At 39.0% G+C, this 20,458-nt stretch overlaps 2 protein-coding genes across 2 annotated transcripts in view; one reads left to right on the top strand and one right to left on the bottom strand.

Annotated features, from left to right (window-relative positions):
- Positions 1-2,055, top strand: part of CCDC146 (coiled-coil domain containing 146) — a 65,731-nt gene extending 63,676 nt beyond the window's left edge. The window contains exons 18-19 of the mRNA XM_030469247.1: positions 431-679; positions 1,852-2,055. Of these exons, the coding sequence (XP_030325107.1) occupies positions 431-679; positions 1,852-2,055 (453 nt within the window). The remainder of the gene's footprint in view (positions 1-430; positions 680-1,851) is intronic.
- Positions 2,056-2,334: 279 nt separating this feature from the next.
- GSAP (gamma-secretase activating protein) overlaps positions 2,335-20,458 on the bottom strand; it is a 42,407-nt gene continuing 24,283 nt past the window's right edge. Inside the window, exons 20-31 of the mRNA XM_030451237.1 lie at positions 18,924-19,049; positions 18,541-18,596; positions 18,104-18,135; positions 16,446-16,507; positions 14,810-14,905; positions 10,299-10,369; positions 9,686-9,780; positions 8,433-8,552; positions 7,194-7,255; positions 5,110-5,214; positions 4,866-4,959; positions 2,335-3,787 (exon numbers count right to left, since the gene is read on the bottom strand). Of these exons, the coding sequence (XP_030307097.1) occupies positions 3,687-3,787; positions 4,866-4,959; positions 5,110-5,214; positions 7,194-7,255; positions 8,433-8,552; positions 9,686-9,780; positions 10,299-10,369; positions 14,810-14,905; positions 16,446-16,507; positions 18,104-18,135; positions 18,541-18,596; positions 18,924-19,049 (1,020 nt within the window). The 3' untranslated portion in view covers positions 2,335-3,686. The remainder of the gene's footprint in view (positions 3,788-4,865; positions 4,960-5,109; positions 5,215-7,193; positions 7,256-8,432; positions 8,553-9,685; positions 9,781-10,298; positions 10,370-14,809; positions 14,906-16,445; positions 16,508-18,103; positions 18,136-18,540; positions 18,597-18,923; positions 19,050-20,458) is intronic.

Here is a 20,458-nt window from a genome sequence, read left to right as displayed (position 1 = left end):
ACATCGTAACCTCACAACCTGCAGTCCTCCTGCACCCACTTTATCACCCTACAGTCTGGTAGAGATTGGGCTTATAACACTTCTATTACAAATCTAATTGCGCAAAAGGTCGATCAGAATCTGGGTTTAATACTTGCCTCTGAGGCCAACGGGAGTTTTGCTGTTCAGCTGAAAAGGGCAGGACAAAAACATAAACTTGCATTTCTGGATCTTGTATTGAAGTAAATGTGACTTTTTTTACAAAGTTTCTGTGGTTCTGTGTGTGCACAGAGACACATCCTGCTTCATCAAGTCATTTTCAAGTAAGCAACAATTTTTCAAAACCGAGTCCAGCTGGACTTGTTTTCACATCCTTAACATTTACCTAAGTGTCATGCCCTGGAAGTGCCTAAGGGAAGCCCAAACTAAAATTTAGTTGTTACTTACACAGATCAGTGAACTGCAGAAGAAGGTAAAGGACAGAAACCGAAAGATGATGGCTCTTGTTGCAGAGTTATCCATGAAGCAAGCACTGACCATTAAACTCCAGCATGAAATGAGAGGCAAAGAGCAATTTTTGATTACTGTTTCCTCAAGGATAGCTCAAGGCCTTCCTCCTCCCAGAGAAACAGAAAGTGAATGGTTGAAGATATTACGCAACAAGAAGATGCAAAAAGAAGCAGCTGAAGCCAGAGCTCAGGTAAGTTTTTGCCATATGATGCAATTAGAACTTCAGCCCCATCTTCTTACTGCTCCACCTTGTCTGCTCTCACTGCACAGCTGTTTGCTGGCAGAGCTCTAGGAGTCAATGGAGATGACAGATTTACCAGAGAAAACTGGTAAAGTGGCACATTGTGCATTTGTGGGGTTATAGTTGGGCACACATCTTAGAACTGGTCAGTGAATTTTAATCAAAGAATGCACCAAAAGGAAGACTGGCTTTCATTTATTAAAGTAATTCCCGTGACAGTGTTTTGGGATGAGAGGCAAGTTTGCCACTGGTGAAGTACTGCTTTCCATTTGATTTCAAGGTAAAGCTGCAAAAGGTGGGGTGTGGAGTTCAGGAAAAATAAGTTTATCACCTTCCACAGACCATCTACACTGAACAGCAGAGCAGATGTAGCAAGAAATTAAATTGCTAGGAGAAACACTGAGGGTAGGCAGGGCAGTATATCAAAAAGTACTTCAAATTCTACCCTGATGGATACTGGTGACTCCTTAACTGAGACCATCAGTGATCCCCAAGGAGAGAGCTCCTAGAGAAGAAATCGTAGTACAAGAGGGAGATGTGCATATTGAGGGAATTCCTGCTGGTAGGAAATCAGCTTTGCTATATGAATCTTTCAGCTGATCACTCCAAGGGAATCTGAAAGGCACAAAAAGCTGTGAGAGAAATACAATGCATACACTTAAAGAACCTGAAGTCACACAGAACCGCTGCTGTAAAACTGGCTCGGGGTAAGAAGCTGCTTTGTTAACACACACTGTGACTGTTTCCTTCCAGTGCTGTGGATACAAGGTTGCTGCAGTAGCAATATTCAGGAGCAGCTGCTGTCAGTAGAAATGCAGCCATGCTTTGAAGCACCAGTACTATTATGTTGTTCCAGAGATGTTCTGTGCACACTTACTTGAACTTTTAAAAGTTCATCTCATCTTCACAAATAAAAGCATGCTCAAACTATGCTTTTTAAAAGGACTATGTGGCCAACAACTCATGCTGTTCTTTCAGTGAATAATTACTAGACCTCTGGTTTGCTAAGGACTAGACTAATGGTGTTTCCTTTGTTATGCATTCAATACACTGGTTTGAGAGGGTACTGGTTTTAAAGCACATGACCACTAAGTGATCAGAAGGTGTTTCTTCTTTCCCAGCGTGCTGCAGAAGAGGAACAAGCTGCAGAGAGCAGCTGTGTTCACACCACAGCTGAACAGCGCCCAAATGCCTACATCCCAGACGATGCCTTCAGCCTCCCCTTGCCGCGGCCGTACGGAGCTCTGGCTCCTTTCAAACCAAGTGAACCTGGTTCAAACATGAGACATTTCAGAAAACCTACCCTGAAGCCAATTGAAATCTGAACAGACAGCACCTAAAGCAGGAAAGCCCATTACAGGCTGCTGAATAACCAGGGTCAGTAGCAATTACACTGCACCAAAGGAATGTTAGTTAGTTTGTAGCCAAATTCCTCACTGAAAACAAAGTGGTTGCTAATGCCAGAAGCATGGCCAAGTAGTGCCATGGTGATGCAAGTTCTCTTCTCCTGGCTAGAGGGACCCTGGTGTTTAAAATGCAGTGGAGTATTTTAAAACGTTAAGAAAAATGAGTGGTCATCACACTTTGCTTATTTTTTATCCAGGTGAAATTTTATTGCATATGAGTTTGTTTTATAATACATTTCATTAAAATGAGAAGGCTTGAAAATCTGGTCTTTTTATTGATACAATAGGCACAAAGTCCCTACTGCTTGTACAAATACACCAACACAGCTTGCTGCAGCCTAGGATCCGAGTTTACACTTGCCAGACAAATTTTACTTATATTGAGAAAAATATTCCTTCTCTCTATGCAGTTATTGAGAAAGCCAAAACACTTGCTCCACTGCAACGGGATGGCAGTGCTAAGGGAATGATCATGAGCTTGCTGAGCTCCTAAGAACTGGATCTCCTTATTTCATTGGCTAGGAACAGGAAGCATCAGTGGAAACTGCTCAGAGAGTATCAGAGGTGCTTATTGTAAACCTCCAAAATCTATCAAATTTTCAATGTGCTTCACTAGTTTAATAACCTAAAACTTTATCAAGTTGCTTTTAAATCCCACAGACACTGCAGAAATCTTTCATGTCAGAATTCAGATTTTTCTTTGCATAACAAACTAGTATTATTATTTAAATGCCAGAGTTCAGAACTTAAAAATACCCAAAAAACCCAAACACTGGTTCAGTTATATATAAATAAAAGTTGAAAATGAAGGAAAACTAAACATCATTTCTTTTTAAAGCTGAGGTTTGAACTGTAACACTAAAAGTTGTAAGGAAATATACAAAAAACTCTGTACAAGTCATCATTAAGGTAAATCTTTAAAGAAATTTTTTTTATCCTGTGTTGGTTGCAATATATTATAATTAAAAAAAACCAAAGCAAAGCAAAACCCTATTTCACAGACTTTAGGAAGATTATATTTTGCACTAATTACAAAACTGACCATATTAGGCTCCAACTGTAAAGTACCGTAAAATAACATGAGTACCACAAAGAATTAATAAATCTAAATGAGTAAACAGTTACCATTTTACTGTTACTGTACAATACAACTGGAATACCTTATTCAGGATTGTCCATCTTGTTAAAATAATTGACACTAATAGCAGTTTTCACAGCATGTTTTGACACTCACTGTAGTTCCGCTTATTTGACCACTTCAGCATCAAACAATGAAACCACAGAAATCTTTCCTGGGAAACCTAGGTTTGTGTCAGCAGAATTTCTCCAGGATTTCTCCAGAAATCAGTGATTTCAGCCTTAGGACACTGCACCAAACTACACTTTGCACAGCTTATGTCAGCAATGGTGAGTACACAATACTGCAGGCCATTTGAAAGACAATTTGACATTTAAGTTTAAAACAAGCACACAAAAAAGTTGGTTGCATGCTTCTGTGAGAGATTTTTATGCAAGAGTACCACAGCTAGCGTGCTCCAGCGGCATGTTATTCAGGAATATTTGATGCCCAAAAGTGCCATGGTGTGTCTGAGTGCTGTTTCCTCTACAAATCTCACATTAACATGATCTTGTTTCTCATATGGATCCACACCTAGAAAAACATTGTGAAGAAAGTTAGCATTTAAAAAAAAAAAAAAAAATCACAGTTGTTCATGTACACTTAGTCCTGCAGTCTATTAAACATCTTCATCTACAATACTGAGAGATAAGTTAATAGACAGAACTGTGTTTTCATTTATATAAAATACCTGCAGCTTTCAGGTATATGGACACTCATATGGACATATGTCCATATGGTCAGCCATATGGACACTCACCCATGGCAGAAATTTTCCTATTTGTGGGCTGTAAGTAAAGAGACCATCTCTGGGAGCTGCTAGGGATTTCCATACTAATTCTACACAGGAGATCCAAACCAACTTTTAAGCTCAGCAGCTATGCTTGTGCTAGTACATAAAATGGAGCAGGACACGTTCACATATACTTCTATATGGTTTGAACCTTTTTCCTCCACAAATGGCATTGTACCCATATATGGACAATCCTGCTTTAGCCTTGAAGTCCTTATCCTGACTTTATTTTCTTTATTAGTATGGGCATAGCCAGTAATACTAAAAAGTATAATTCTTCCCTTAATGCACCTTGCTTTTACAATGGAATTCAAAAACTTCAGATGCTCAGGTTCACTGTATGAAGCAAGTACCCTAATCAATTTTAATTTAGTTTCAAAGAAAAGGAATACTGTTGAAATAAAAAAATGCCTGTTACTTCAGAGCACCTCCTAACCTAGTGCTTTGGGTACCCTTTTCTGAGGTGAAATATCTGGTTTTGGTGCCTCTTGGCCACCATACCATCAAATTAGGCAACAAGCCCTTCCCCCATTTGAACACAAAATAACAGCAACCACCACCCTGTCTATGAACCACATTTCACTACACGTGTTCCAACAAAATGCAAGTTTGACAAATGGATTGAACACACAGAGGATCTAGATGAAAGTGAATAAGCTCCCCAACAATTCCTATCAGCAGAAAGATTACCAAACTGACACATTCAGACATCACTGGAGTTTTAGAACTAAGTTATGTCAAATTATGTCAGGATATGGCTGAGTGTGAGCATCAAAGAGTAACAACTACTGGTCTTCCAAAGTACAGAGTTATCTTTACCTTCATTCTCTATCTCTGCCAGCACATTAGTTAAGTAGTTCAGTGGCAAAAACTCTACAGGGACTGAGAGTCTCTCAGGAACAGGTCTGCCACACTGTAAGGGAGAACATTTCAGGTTAGTTCATAAAGTCACACAGTGCCAAGTTTCACTGTTAACTTCAGTGTGTTACAGTCTACAGGATGGACAGGAACCTCAACACCATTAAAGGAAAAGATTAAAAAAAAATGGCCTCTATGGTCTTACCTTCCTGGAGCCCAGCTTCTCAAGTAGAAGTTTCACATATTTCTGTGCAATTAAATTAGCATTTATTGGATGATTCCAAAACTGGTGGACCTTCTGACCAAGAGCCTAGTAAATAAAAAACAAAACCCCAAATCCTGAGAACATAAACACAGGATAGTGGAAACTTAGGAGGGGCAAAGGAGGAAGAAAATGGAAAGAAAATCCAGGTTGTAACATAGACTGCTTTGCTTTGAGACACTGATGACAAAAGCTAAGCCACCATCTTTATTAGCTATGGATCTTTCCCTTCATAGCCAGGAACTAAGATGTTACAAAATGCTCCTAAAATGTGAGAAACAATCAAATTCCTGAAGCTGAAAAAGTTACAGAGTAACTCAGTAGGTATTGAGTAGGTATTATCAATCAAGTCTGTCCCATTACCTCCCTCCCACTTTGCATGGGTACTTAAATATTAACTGAAAGCCTGTTTATCCTTGACTGTGACTCCTAAGCTTAGATCCATTATTTTTGCAATGAAGAACACAGATGCCCTATTCCTGAATGCTCTGTTCAGAACACAGCTCTTCTCAAGCTCATTCTAAGCAATCTTATGGATGCAGAATGCCAAGGAGGAGAAACACTGGGAACACTATTTAAATCCCATTATTTCAGACATCATCCTGGGAATTGTTAACAGTGACTGACAGTCCCAAAGGCAAGAGAGATTCATAGCCAGATGTCCCAAAAATCCCTGTCCTAACCAATAAGCAAGCAACTAACTATGAATACACTGAGAAAGCAGCTCCACCTTCTGCTGTTTTGCCTATGGAGATCTGTTTTTTTCTCCCCTTACTTTTAGTTGTATTGCAATACAGACTGGTGAAAGAGTTCATTTAGGAAATGCTGGACAGTTTCAGTGCTATTTAAATGCTTGCTTCTGATGCAAATGAAGTCATCTAGTGAATGTAACCTGCTCAAAATAGCCTGAGACACCCCATATTGTCCTTTATTGGCAAACTATTCTCTGCATTTTCCCATAAAGCTGTAAATAGATACAGTAAGGCACTGAGTCCACTGTGCATAAGTAGCAGTACGTGTTCCCTTGAGCAAGCAGATCTCAGCCACTCGAGTCAAAGCATGGTTGGAATGATATTCCCCACCCACCAGGCCTGAGGGTGACAGCTCAGCCAGGCCCTGTGCTGACCCCAGCTCACCAGCCCTTGCCCAAAACAAGATACAGAGGACAAAGAACCTCCTGTGGAGCTCTCTTTCCCTTTCTCTTCTCAACACCCTTACAAAATAAAAAAGCCCTTGTTAGAGGAAAACCAAAGCAGCAATTCTGGCCATTTGAACTATATGTAACAGCTCATAATGAACAAACAATAAGCAACTTATGTTGAGAAAAGCCTGGTTTACAGCAACGCACTCCCCCAGGGGGAATCCCTGGTTTTCCTCTCCTCACTGAGATGTGCTGCAGTACTGTGGTGTGCACTAAGAATAAAAGGGGAAAAGGAGAAGTCAATCTCCCATTCTGTTGGAACTTCTAATGGAGCATCAGTATTTAATTTCAGCACATGGCTAAGAGTCATGTCACCCATGGGTAAAGCTGGGAGATTTCACAGAGGAGGGTATCTTGTAATTCAGTCCTGGCCACAGAGCTGTGATTTGATTGTATTTTACAGCTTTTACTGTACCAGCTCTTGAACATCCTTGATAAAATGAAAAAAAAAAAATCTAGCACAGAGGTCACAAGTGAGGCATTTGTGCTTGCTATAAAACACACACAAGTAAGTCCTCTTTAAACCCCATAAAAAAGTTGTTGCTTTATGCAGATAAGCACTCAACAGAACAGTGTTAGTTTTGTCTACACAGTTCCTGCAGGGTAGTGCAGATGCTGTAAAAAACTATGGACACATCTATAATTTGTCAGGGTACCCCACAGGTCACAAGCAGCAGATGGAGAAACTGGGAAGTTCAGGTTCTATCTGTGCCCTATGTGAATCACTGCAAAGTCTTGCACTGGCTTGATCCTATGCACAGGGAGGAAATTCCTATTGATTCCAGGAATCGATATCCAGGAAATTACATCAAAAGTCATTAGCTACCTCAGGAAGCCTCATGACAATACTGAACTTCAGCTTTTCATTCTTCTCAGTGTTGTCCAGATCTACAGAAGGAAAAAAAAAAACAAACAAACCAGCAAAACCACCCCTGTTAGTGTTAACTCCGTAACTAAAACTTCAACTTTCACTTAAGATATGCTGAAGAAATATCACCTCAGTAATGACAAAAATTTTAATTTTTAATGAGGGTTATTAGGAGTGTTCTATATATTCACACTGTGTATGTATTTTTCTATATGTAACTTCACCCTTTAACAATTTATACGGTAAACGTTCAAACACATTTTGACTGAGCAGAACTCTCTGTATTTATAACATTTATAAACACTTCATTTACCAAAACCAGGCACAGACTAATACTGCATATTGTGTCCCTTTTCTTGAACACTGGAAGATGGAGGTTGCTACAAGGGAACATGGTTGCAGCTGTGATGAAATGCATTACTGTTGGAGACTTGTATCATGGTGTTGCTGTATCCTAGGAAACTTAAGTCTGCAGCTCTCTCTTCCTCCCTTTTGATCTCAAAAAGGCAATTAACACAGGTGTAATGCTAACTCTGCCTGCAACTGCCAATCTGTCTCACTCCCTATTTCATTCTGAAGCCTTAAGGCCTCTGTTGACTATCAAGATAGGTTCATACAGGACTGATTTCAACTCTCACCTTTAGGTAACCTAATATTGTAATTAAAGATATATACAACCTCAATGTTTACTTAAAAAATTGGGATAATGGGTCAGGTAGGCTTTTGTGCACTCATTTTTACTTCCTACCACTGAGTTTCCAGCCATTTGCCAATCCTAGCACTAGGATTATCATGTACCAAACATAATTAAAGCAAAAGCTGAGGAATAGATGGGAGACTAACTTCCTTACATACAGGTGTGCACTTTCACAGTCACAGAAATCTCCCCAAAAATTCTATGATGATCTTTAAGGTTAATTTTTCTAGGATGTCCCAAGTAGAAAAATTATAAACTGAATTTCTCCCCAAATAGATATGTCTTTGTCTACTACAGTGAGACTCAATCCTATAGACCAAGCCCTAGTTTTCTCCTTTCATTTAGGAAACACCCAAATGAAAAAGCTACAGCCCTCACTGAAAAAGCACTCTGGAAGAAGAACGGAATCTCCTGGGCCATAAATCCTGTGTCTGAGTTTGAATGGCTGAAAGGACATCACTCCCAGGTAGCTGGCTGGTAACAAATGAACTTTCCTTTACCTTTCAGCACTTTCCAGACACATGTTTCTGTCAAATGCAAGACTCCATTATCAATATAGTGCAGGAGGGTGTGAAGAGGGAGACATCGAACACCAAGCCCCAAGTGCAGAGTGTGAAAACCTATGAAAGACAGAAAAACTTCTTTGGTACAACAAAATATATGTTTTTTTAAGTCTGTATTACAAACTGGCATTACTCTGGCTAAACCAAACACTCCTTAACTTCTGACTGCTTCCAGTTGGTGAAGTAATTGGTTAATCAAAAGTTATGCAGTCTTATTTAGGCACCCTTTAAGTCCTCTCGAATACAATCCTGTCAAAAGGACGAAAACTGAGAGGACTAAAACCAGTTATGGGCATAAACAGTCATAAAACAGCTTCAAGCTGTTGCCTCATATATGCATTGTGCTATCAATTTGCCTTTTATCTCCCTTTTTCCTCCCAATTAATGAAAACCTCAGGCCTCACCACTCCCAGTATGTGGCTGCCACCCACACATTCCCACAGGCAGCATTAGGATTTCAGTTTCTCACTTAACATCAGCCAGATGATGGTCTTGCATCACACAACACCATCGTGTGGCAGCATTTGTGCTCATGCAGTGTAAGTTTAAGGGACAATCTCATAACAAAAACAGTTTCAAAGTCTGAAGACAGGTCAGGAAATATAAATGAGGAAGATTCAAAGAGAATAAAAAAACCTTTAAGGTGTTGTCTTTCCCTAACAACAAGAAAAAAAGGCAAATGCTTTGAAAAATCTGTAAGTGATTCTGAGCTCTAGGAAATGCAAGCCTGCTTTTTATCAAGATCAGTTCTATCAGGGCTGGGGGTAATCCTTTTAAAGAATGAAACTGAAAAATATAAGGAGGGCAACTGCATAAGGAAAAAAAAGAAAAACAACACTCTTTTTTATTCCAGGATAGGATTTTCCCTTTTAGCCCATGACACAGAATTGCAGCTAAGGAAAATATATACATGAAAGAAATCTAGATTTTACTTCTGAGCTAAGACTGTGTCCCACTGGAAGCTAAAAACAGAGAACTCAACCTCTGATTTGTTGTCTATATTTGTAGTAAGTATTAATTTCACTTGCTTATGTTTATGGAGGGTCCTCCCCTCTGTAACTATCTTGAATACACTTCAATACTGCCAAAGCTAACTTGACACTTGTGCTGCAACTGAAGTGCTCTTCTGGGAGGAATTTACAGCTTTGCTCTTCTGACTGACTGACAAAACAGCAAAACACAGGACTTACCAGGAGGTAAAGGCATGCACATGCTATTTGCAGCTTCAAGAATCCGACTCATGATGTGGAACACTGCAAACTCTCCTGTACTTCCTCTCTCATCACTGTATTTAACAAAGTAGGCAATATATTAGGAATCTGAAATGCCCATACATTCATGGAGGTGTGGTCTGTTTATTTTACAACATGTGTACTAAACACACATGTTTCAGGTTAATTGCCATGGAATGCCATCTTTGTTATCTAGGTGTCTGTCACCTAACAGCACTGGCTGCTCAATGCTGATGTGCTGGCTGTGCTGTGCTGGCAATGTGCTGCCCCCTTTCTCCTTCCCACACTGAAATATTTTGAGTGCTGGTTTAAGTGACTTGGTTTCTATAGGTATTCAACACCCACCATCCTGCTTGAAACCATGGTGAACTCAAACTTTGAACTCCAGCAGTAAAGCTGCCTATATGATTAACAGTCAATGCTGGCTTAGAGAGGAACAGAAGGATCCTTCCCACAAGCACAATCATCTTAGAGTACTCTACATTCACAGTAGAGTAGTACTGTTGAACTAAAATTATTATGTCCATGTTTTAACAGGCAAGCTGAAAAGGTAATTAAATGACTTGCTCACAAGCAGAAGATGCAGGAATGAAGCTGGTATCTCCTCCAAACTTCTTTCATTATTCGATGTACCAGACTGAGCTAAAACAAAAAAGAAGACTGTTTGTAGGAGCCTGTGTAAAGGAAGTCTTTGGCCTTTATTCATTTCCCACATCTGTTTATGTTAAAAACTTCTCATGAAACTCCTAAGACTTCAGTATTTATCTTTTTTTTTTTCCTAAGAGCTTAAAATGTAAAATTGATTAAAATTTGAACTGTAACTGAATTGCCCTGTTCTAGAAGTATAAAGTAAGTGCTTCTAGCTCAGCAAAGCATTATGAAAAACATACTGCATCTTAATGCATTGTATGCTTTAATTCTTGGGCATGAACTGATCACACACTTGCATCAAATTCTCAAAAATCTGTTTGTCATGAAAACAAAAACTGCACATCCAAGTGCATCCTGACCATTTGGCAAGGAAAGGTCCTGAGAGCCCAGACAAAACTGGATGATGTTGAAGATGGTGGAATAAGCAGTTTGCTGAGAAAAGTCTGTAGCAGGAATCACAAATCTAGTCCTGGAGAGAGGGAAAAATGAGACAAGCAAATGCCTGTCCTCCTTAACTGAGTTTCCTATTTGTCCATAGTGAAGTAAAACAATCCTTTGGCCAGTATTGCTCTTTCTTTGTGCTCCCCCACTGATCTCTAGTACAGACTATCAGTACACAAAAGCCACAAGCTCTGTTTCCACTTGAGCCTTGTAAGCTTCTGCAGCTGAAAGAGAAACCACAGTTGAAAGAGTTGAAATCACTTCCTCTAGCTGGCCCCCTCTCAGTTGTCATGTGTAACCACTTCCATACCTCAGTAACAGAACTGAGACACTTCCTCTGTGCCTTTTATCTCTGGGCCTCAAAGTGCTAAATCAATCAATCCCAGGAAACTCTGAGGAACGAAGTCTGACTCCTGTTTTGCAGAGAGGTGTCAGAAGAAGTTAAAAACTCTTTTCCCTCCAAATTGGCCTGAAACCCAGTAATCCTTTTCCTCACTCTTTTCTCCTTGTAGGCTTTGTCCAATCCAGCCTCTAACTTGTTACAGGCTCTGAGCAAGAAAGATGACATAAAGGAGAAGTTCCTGTGCAACGGTCATAAGAGGAGTACTGGGTCTTCAGTAATGCTCCTGACTGCTCTTCTCTGGACCTTGGCCACGGTATCTCTAGAAGTTAACACCTTTTCTCTCCATTTTTCTATGAGTCACCTAACATTTTCAATCTTTATACTTCCTGGATGCAGGAAAACCTCCAGTTTATTTTCTCTCTGCACTGTGGCAAGTTTTCTCCACTTGTTTTCCAGGAAATGAGTGATTTCCAGTTTTCAGAGAAGGGTCAGAAAAACCACACCTACTGCTAGAATGACTTTTCTCTCTGGCCAGCATACAGGGTGCAACTAATGTCTCTGCATTGGGAGCTACAGCAGGATCTGAAGATGAGTGTTAACGTGAAAAGAAGCTTCTTACAAAATCCAGAATAACCTCATATTTCTGCAACAAAAATATTTTCATAGGTATGATACTCCAGAATCAGTATTCTTTGCTTAACAATACAGCAGACTTTCATGGGGCATAGAAAGACAACAGCTTCTTAAGTCAGTGTCAACACAGCTATCACAACATGCTTAGATCTGAAATACATGCATGCTTACGGCATGGCAGCCTCACCAACAGCACAATGTACTTCAGAGATCAGCCACAATGGACACCATAGGAAATACATTCAGAGAGAGAAGCCACAGCTCACTGTTTTCAGCATAGAGCAAACAGGACAATGTGCATTACAGAAAGAAAACAAATGTTCTGTAGAGGGAGTTCCTCTCCAAGGCTAAGCAGGTACGTGGGGGAACTAAGCTAAATCCATACCTTCATGGCAATAGCATTTTCCATTTAGTAACAAAGACATACAATATAAGTCCTTTCTGCACAAGTTTTAGAAGTTATTTTCCTTGGAGTAAGAGCAAACATGATCAACAATGAGACCGTGCATGCAGTTGGGCCTAAACTGACATCTGCAAAGCACCTTGCTGCCTCAAAACATCTACATTTCCAGGCAAAGCTGCTGTGTTGATTGAAGTCCCACTAAAGTAATTTGGAACAAGTGCTCAGCTGCTGTGACTATTGCTATAGGAAAGACAGAAGCAGCCAAAGAAAAGAATCAGAAGCAAAGGAGAAAAGAGAATAATATACAGTCTTGCTGGCTTCCAAATTCCCTCCTACAAAAGGAATACGGGGCAGTCCTTCTTCTTCTGAGGAAATTGAAACCCAAATGGTGTCTGTCTTCTATTCCTCCACAGTTGAGATCACATCAAATGACAGCTAGCCACAGACATCAGCCAAAAAGGTACATCCACTGCAGTCACTTTCAGAGAAATTTCAGCAGTTTACTCTGGTTTGCTCCCTTCCTTCACCCCAGGCAGTTTGTTCACTCTGCCTCCTCTTCTACTTGCTGTCAGGGCAGAAAATGTCACAGTGCTTCCATGGGGTATTTCCCCCATTCCCTGCCCTGCTTAAATGAAAAGGATGAAACAGATATGGAGTAAATCTGAGACAAAGAGCTTGCAGGGGAGAGAGATTATGGACAAAGAATTACTGCAGGCTATGTGACATGTGAACTGGCACATGTCACCAGGCATACTCAGGCTCTGCCAACCTCCTCAGCAAATAAGGGAACTCCCACCGAAACATTTCAATCACACTTCCCCAGGTTACTTCTCTGTATACAAATAAACCCAGTTCTCTGACAGCAACCAGTCACTACTCTGTTGTTTTATGGAGAAACTGGCAATGCTACCATGCCTTGGATACTTCCACTTCACCTGCATCTGATTCATTCAGTGGCTTCACACCACAAAGCCCTATTCTCAGCCACTTCTTTGCTTCCTGAATGTAATAAAAATATTTTACAAAAGCAGACAAGCAAATATTTTCAAGTCTCTTCCTGTTTCATTAGTTTCAGTAGCTCAGTTATATGCTGTTGATGCTAAAGAGAACTGTTGGAAGACTCAGAGCAATCAATTCCCTGGAAGAATTTCCAAACAGTTAGGATACAGAAAGGTTTAAGATTTAAGTTTCTGACTAGGATGAGGGGAAACTCAAGCCAAGCCATGAAATAATTTCTGAAGATTTCCAAACAGCACCTAGGATGCACCAGTGAAAGGGTAGAAGCAATTTTTAGACACACATTATCTTTGTTTACAGTAGCTTTTCCAAGAATGTGAAGACTGTAAATTGAGTTGACAGAATTCTTTCTTTTAGGGATGTAAAAGACAAAAAAAAGCTGAGAGTATGCTGATGGGAAGGGGCAAGTTTTTGTTTAATTTGAAGCTTTAGTTTACAATAATTCAGTCTTGCAGATCAAGGCTATATAGTTATTTTCATTTTTTTAATCTTAGTTTGTATTAAGCATGGACAAATGATAACTGGAAAATTACTAAAAGGAGAACAAACATTCCACTTCTGCTTCTTTCAGTACTGCCTGCAGGTACAAAACACTGCACTATTTCTATTTTAATCACTCACTATAAAGATACAGAAAACAGGCTGCTGACTACCAGTAAAACAACTTGTCAAAATACTGAGAGAGACCTGAACAGCAGTCAGTAACCTCAATGCAAGCTGCAGCAGTTCAGAGAACACTGTAATGCCAACAGCACAACCAAATTCCACAGGACTTCAGAGAAGATCCAGGCACCAGTAGCCTCAAGGAAGTTTCCTGGGATTTCCATCCCTATACAACAACAGTATGGGAATTTTCTGCTGAATTGGGTGACAGGACTAGCACAATGACAAAGAATGTGATTTACTAGAGGAAATGTGAGTTCTTGTGGACTTCAAATTCTTCACTCAAAGGATTTGATGTTGAAAGAGACAGAACTAGGAACAATAATTTATTTGCATAACAATTGCAGGGTTTACATCTTTTTTTTTTTTTTTTTTAATTCTCTTAAAATCACAAAAGACAGAAAATTCAGAATTTGGAAAGCATTTCACTGCAGTTTATATGGATTTCTTCAGGCAACTAGGCTGTTGCACTAGCAAGAAGTCCATCAAAGTCAGTAAGTAGAAGTAGTAATGAATTACATGCCATATTGGAGAGAAATCTTTTTCTTAATTTCTAGTTTCCCTGATGGCACTTTCATTATTCAAAAGATGCAGCAATATATTCTACAGGAAACAAAATTAATCTAAAGACCATTCTTTTAACTTTGAGAATCATTCCACATTTTCACTTCTGGGAGCAGACCATGTCTGTATAAGATGAAAAGAGAACTTTCTTCTCTATTCTGATTTACCAATACAACTCTTTTTTTAAATTATTTAATTATTATTATGTTATTCATCACTATAAACAACATTAAGCAGCTAAAGCACAGTTTAACATCTTGAAAACAATCTCCTCCCACCAAACCTATGCTATATACACAGAACATATACCCAAGACCCCTCAACAAATAAATGCTTGTTCACAGTAATGATATGAAATCAAACTAACCAGGTTTGCAACATAATCCAAAACTATTTGATCAATCTTCTTTTTTCCTACATACTGTAGATGTCTCATAAGGTGATCCTTTAGCTGAGAAACCATCTAAAAAATAAAAACAATACAATTCAATGTCCTTCCAGAATCTTCAAAAAGATGCAAAAGCTCCATAAGGTGCAGGGCCTAGGAATTAGGAATTAGTACTAGGAATTAGTACAACAAAACTTCCCCCTCAGAAAACTCCAGTTTTGAGTGAGATTCCAAGATACCATACAAGCTTGCAGAACTCAACAGCAGATCTGAATATTCAAAATGGTTCCTTGGCACAAATTCAGCAAAATGAATGCTAAACTCAGCTTTCAATGGTTTTGAACAGAAAAAGCTTATAGTTCCTATATCTCTCTGGGGCAAGCAAAATAAACAGGGTGAGAGGATTTTAATATGAACACTGAAATCCAACAAATACAAGCATTATTTACATATATATTAACTTGAGTAATTTGATGATAGAAAAAAGTAGCATAAGTACAGTTTGTAGTAGTAGCAAAGCACATGAGAACCTAAATCATTAAAGGCAACTTCAGATTAAACATTAATTGTAAAGTCTTTAAAATCAGATATTTATTATGATATAGTCCATGCCACTCCCTGCCCTCTCCCTTCTGAAATATTCTCTGCCTTCACATTGCAACTCAAGTCCATGCTGGTTCTTGGATGAGAATTACTATAAGGCATTATTTGCTTCAAAGCTCAGAGAAAAACTGAGACAAATAAAATCTCTGTCTCAAGCAGTTTACAGCTAGCTTAGTTCAGTGTGCCAGGACAGCTATATAGGTATTACAAAAACAAAGGACAGCAGTGACCTCCTTTTTGAATCTGCCTGAAGAAGATGCAGGGAAGGAGTATAGAGAAGCTTCAGAGAATGAGAGGCAGAACTTGGAAAGAAGGGGACAAGACTGCAAAGAATGAATATTTGCTATAGATTTGGACAGATAGTGTTTATATTCTCTTCTCAGATGAGGTGCTGAGACCTTCCAGTGCATGCAAGAGAGTTTTGTTTGGTTTAATAGCAAGAGAACAAGAGATAAGCAGACAGGTCCATTTGGACAAAGCAAGAACAGGTAGGGATTTGAGATAGGATTTATCACCTGGAAGCATGAGGGCGTAGATCCTTTGAGAAGATCATTAGTAAGAACAGTGCAAAAGAGGAATGGATCTCATAATAGCCACAGCAGTCCTGGAAGTGAGGTAGGAGGAGACAGTAATAAGGTGTTAAAGGAGCAAGATCTGTGATCTTCTCTTTGAGGAAAGCAGCGAATGGGGAATTCACTTATATATGTTTATAGGATGTAAGGTAGCCCCAAAATAAATGGCAGATTAAGACAAACTCAAAGAAGATGGAATAACAGCTTTTAGCCACAGAAAAGCTTTATGCAAGAAGCATTTTGACAAAATGTTGTTTTTCCCTAGTGTCTTATGATATCATGACCTGTAAAGACAGCCTCATGATTCTAAAACTTAAGAAACAGCATGTTTGTCCCATAGCTACTTTGAGCATCCACTCAGCACTGGAGCTTATCAGCTTACTCTGTACATTTGTTGAAGTTGTGCGTCCTCTAGTGCACACTGTGATAAAAGCACATACCAGTCCCATTAGTAATTGCTGCTGGTAATCCTCCTCTTGAAAGAGAGGTGCTAGCCTTTCCTCTGAAATAAACAGAGCAAGAATCATCCAAGCACATGACACTACAGAAATACCACAAGACTTCAACCATCTTCAAAAGTACTTAGAAACATGAACAAACAAACAGAAACTGTGGTTTGAGCTCATCACCTACAGAACTAATATGGTGAAGAATCAAGGACTGTGTAAGATAGAGTAATGGAAAATAACCCTGTGTCTGCCACCTTCTCACTCAAGTGCTCTACATTAAGTATAGAGGAACAGGAACCTGTCATGACACTTCACACTTCATTTGCATTACTCTCACTTAAATATCAGAAAGTCATCATAGTGTGGTGATCCTGTAGAGCACAGAGGCTCAGAGAACCTTCTGGTTACACTAGTGCAAATGCATATGCTATTTAGAACTTGTCTTACACAAACAAAAACTAGAGCAGCTACTTCCAATTTTCAAGGAAATGGCTACACACAAAGTAAATACTGTATAGAATCACCTTCCACTTGCCAGGTTCTCTCCCATGGTCTGGCTGCTTCTGTTACTCAGATTTGTAGACCACTATTTAAAATAACACAACTTTTATAACTAAATGGAAGGAGGTTTTTGTATCTACAGAAATTGAATACTCTATTTCCTAACCAGTGCTTCCTGTCGACTAACAAAGGAAGAAAAGCAATCTCCTATTTCATCATGTAGCATAAAATCAAGTCAACATTTTACAGAACAAGGTGCTAAATTTTTACTAAGTTTTTTTCAGCCACCTTTGCTCACCTTGAAATATATTGACTACACCACTTAGCAGCACAAAGACCTGTATTCTTTGATTTTAAAGATTCTGAAGAAAAATCTGCATGGAAGATAGACTAAACTGATGCTTGCTACTACCCAGAAATGCTCTAGTAACAATTAAGCATCTGACTTGTTTATCAATAAGCACCTTTGGAAAACATGAAGCTGAGGCCAGCAACATTGATAAAAGGTCCCTCAAAGTAAGAGCCCACAGCAATAACCACTGAATGCACTGAAAATTCTTTGTAATAAAAGGAGTGAGCAGCACTCAGATCGGCACCATTTCATAGCACACAGTAGCAGGACCCACAGATGGCACTCATATGTGAACAGCAGGAACACAATTTACTACTAAATTCAGATTTACTTATTTGTGATAGAGGAATCAAGCATCACAAAATCTCAGGTTTTCCTGGACAAGGGAAAGTCATCACATCTGCTTTCTCAACATGACTTTTCACCAGCCATAATCTCCGACTGAGCACAAGTTCTAGAGTTGCAAAGGCAATTATAAGCAGACAAGTAGCATGGTTACATTGACATTCTGCTCCAGGAGAAAAGTCCTGAAGAAGGAATCTTCAGGCAGACAGAGGTTTACTGATTATGTTATCAAATATGTACTAGAAGCTTTGTCTTTAAAGGTTTCAGTATATTATCATACCACCACTATCAGACAGAAAGTTTTCCTCTAGCTTAACAACTGCCCAACTTAGTGCCTCAAACTCATCAATGCTGAAAACACACAGAGCAATTTTTAGGTAACAACAGCTAGATGGAAATATTCTGATAAACCTTAGAGCTAAGGCCTACATGAAGAGGAAGTTTTACTTACCAGAGTTCCAACTGTCCAGATGAGAAAGCACCCTGAGGTTTGAAACAAAAATTAACTAGTTTCATGTGCATTACACTAAAGGATAATAAGAACATTAAGAAGCTTAAATGACCCTTTGAATTTTTAAAGGCATCTGAAGAAATCCAAGAACTGTACATATGATTACATTTAGTAAAGATATTAAATAGCATTTTAAAATTCTATCTGTCTGGGTTGTGCAAGAATAACTCTTCTTGTCTACCATAAACTCCCCAGCTCTTAGAAGCCTGGGTATTTCAGATCATGCCATAGTAATTTACAAGGATTCCAATGATTGAGCTGAATAATCTTCAACGTAGTATGTATACTCAGATACATAATCAGCTACTCGAATGTCACATTAAATCCCTCAACATACTTTAAAAAAAAGTGTAATTATAATAGAAAATGGTACTTACTTTTTCGCATTTTCAAAAATATTTCTCAAATATGCTGTAGTTCTTCTCTCCTCTCTCTGTTTTATGAACAAACAAAAATCCCCAAATTAACAAAGCATTACAAATCCCCAAATAAACAAAGGCAAATTAATACTCCCTGATAAAATGCAGATGAGAAATTAAACTGGTTTTCCTTTTGAATGGAAATAATGCACAGTGAGGCTTCAATCCCCTTGCAACTACTCACACTCACAGGCACTCACACATCTGATCTACTACTGCAAGTTCTCATTACTCATCAGTTTCCCATTTCTCTGTCCCCAAAATAAAAAGAAGAAACCTTGGCTTCAAAACATCCACTTTACAGGCAGCTCTGGAGACTGTTTCAGTGCATGCATATTTACCTCTTCTGAAAGGTTTTGCCATTCCCTCCTGAGTACATTATTGTGGTAATGCAAGTGTGGCTCTGCATACTTCACACTCTCCAGGTTTGAGTTGAATCTCTCCCAGAAGCCTTTTGAGTTTTGGAACTGCAAAGTATTGCAGGGAACGTGTGAACAACAGACTGCACTCTTAAAGAAATACCTTATCATCTCCCACTAAGTGACTTGAAAGATGTAATTAATGTAGCTTCATAACAATCTAATTGAAAAAAGTTAAACATAAGCAGTTACACTATTATTTCCCAGTACTTCAGTTACTTGATTTGATAGCACCTATTAAATGTGAGGTAAGGATTTGGTGCCTGTAACGCAGATATTTTGCCACCTTAGAATCTTTTTAAGTCACTGGGAAGAACTGGGTACTTCCAGGTCATAATTCATCTGAATTGATCCAGATGTTTGGGGTGGGAAGAACTGCACCACAGCCTACATTGTCCATACTGTCTAGACTGCTGGTGACTATGAGGACAGCTGAGTTAGATGTAAATGTTTACAAATTTATCAATATAAATTAATGGGTCAAATAAATCCCATTCTTTATTTCCAGTGTTTCCAAATACAGGACTACCATCTTGACCCCAGCTGCAAGCTGCCATTACTTTCAAGCTGCATTAATAATTACACTGCAAATATCCCTTTGTCAGCCTAAAGTAACAGTGCCTCATCCCAGAAAAGAATCAAAATTTAAACATTTCCATAGCAACTTTAAAGCCTTCTAATGCTGTTTTTAATTTAAATTCAGCTGTGAACAGACGGGAGGAAAAACATCCCAAACAAACACACTGGTTTCCTGAGCTAGTTCTTGGACTGGCTATAAAGATTTCAAGCCACTGTTTATAAAGGGAGACTGATGTGTTCATTACTGAGGAAGATATGAGATTAATGCAATTCTTTTTGACAGTTTAAAAAAATAAGAGATGGTACTAGCTGTGCTTGACTCCCTTACATACATTTACCTTCCAATACAACCACTACAGTGGTGATATTTGAAGGAAAAGGATCCACAATATTCCTCCCTCTTGCATTCACAGGTTGGATTTTATTCTCTCTCCCCTACTTATTGACACTGACAATAATTTTAGAAGAAAACATCAGAAACTGCGTCCTACTATAAACTACAATTTGCCAAGGAAAATAATCCTGACAGCCACTTCCCTCTTGTTGCCAATGCTGATTGTCACTTTATTGCTGTAGCTGCAGCAGAGAACAATAAATCTCCTTTTTGCTTCATACTAGTCATAATCAGCAGCAGGAAACTAGGAGTGTATATGGCACCATATGTTCACCCTGCTGTAGTTAACTAACAAGATTTACAATCTTCAACTGCAGGATGTGGACTGAATGTTACCACCACAAAATAACAGAAATATCAAGAATATGGCGTAAGGGTATCATCTAGTGATGAATTTATGCAACTGCAACAGCATCACCACTGAAAAATTACATTCAGGCCACACTGGATTTTGTTTGATGGGGGGTGGAAGCAAGGCAGCAAG

The sequence above is a fragment of the Calypte anna genome, chromosome 1 (assembly GCF_003957555.1).
Source record: "Calypte anna isolate BGI_N300 chromosome 1, bCalAnn1_v1.p, whole genome shotgun sequence".
In the NCBI taxonomy this organism is placed as follows: domain Eukaryota; kingdom Metazoa; phylum Chordata; class Aves; order Apodiformes; family Trochilidae; genus Calypte; species Calypte anna.
The sequence above is the reverse complement of the archived record's forward strand: the minus strand, read 5'-3'. Positions and strand labels throughout refer to the sequence as shown.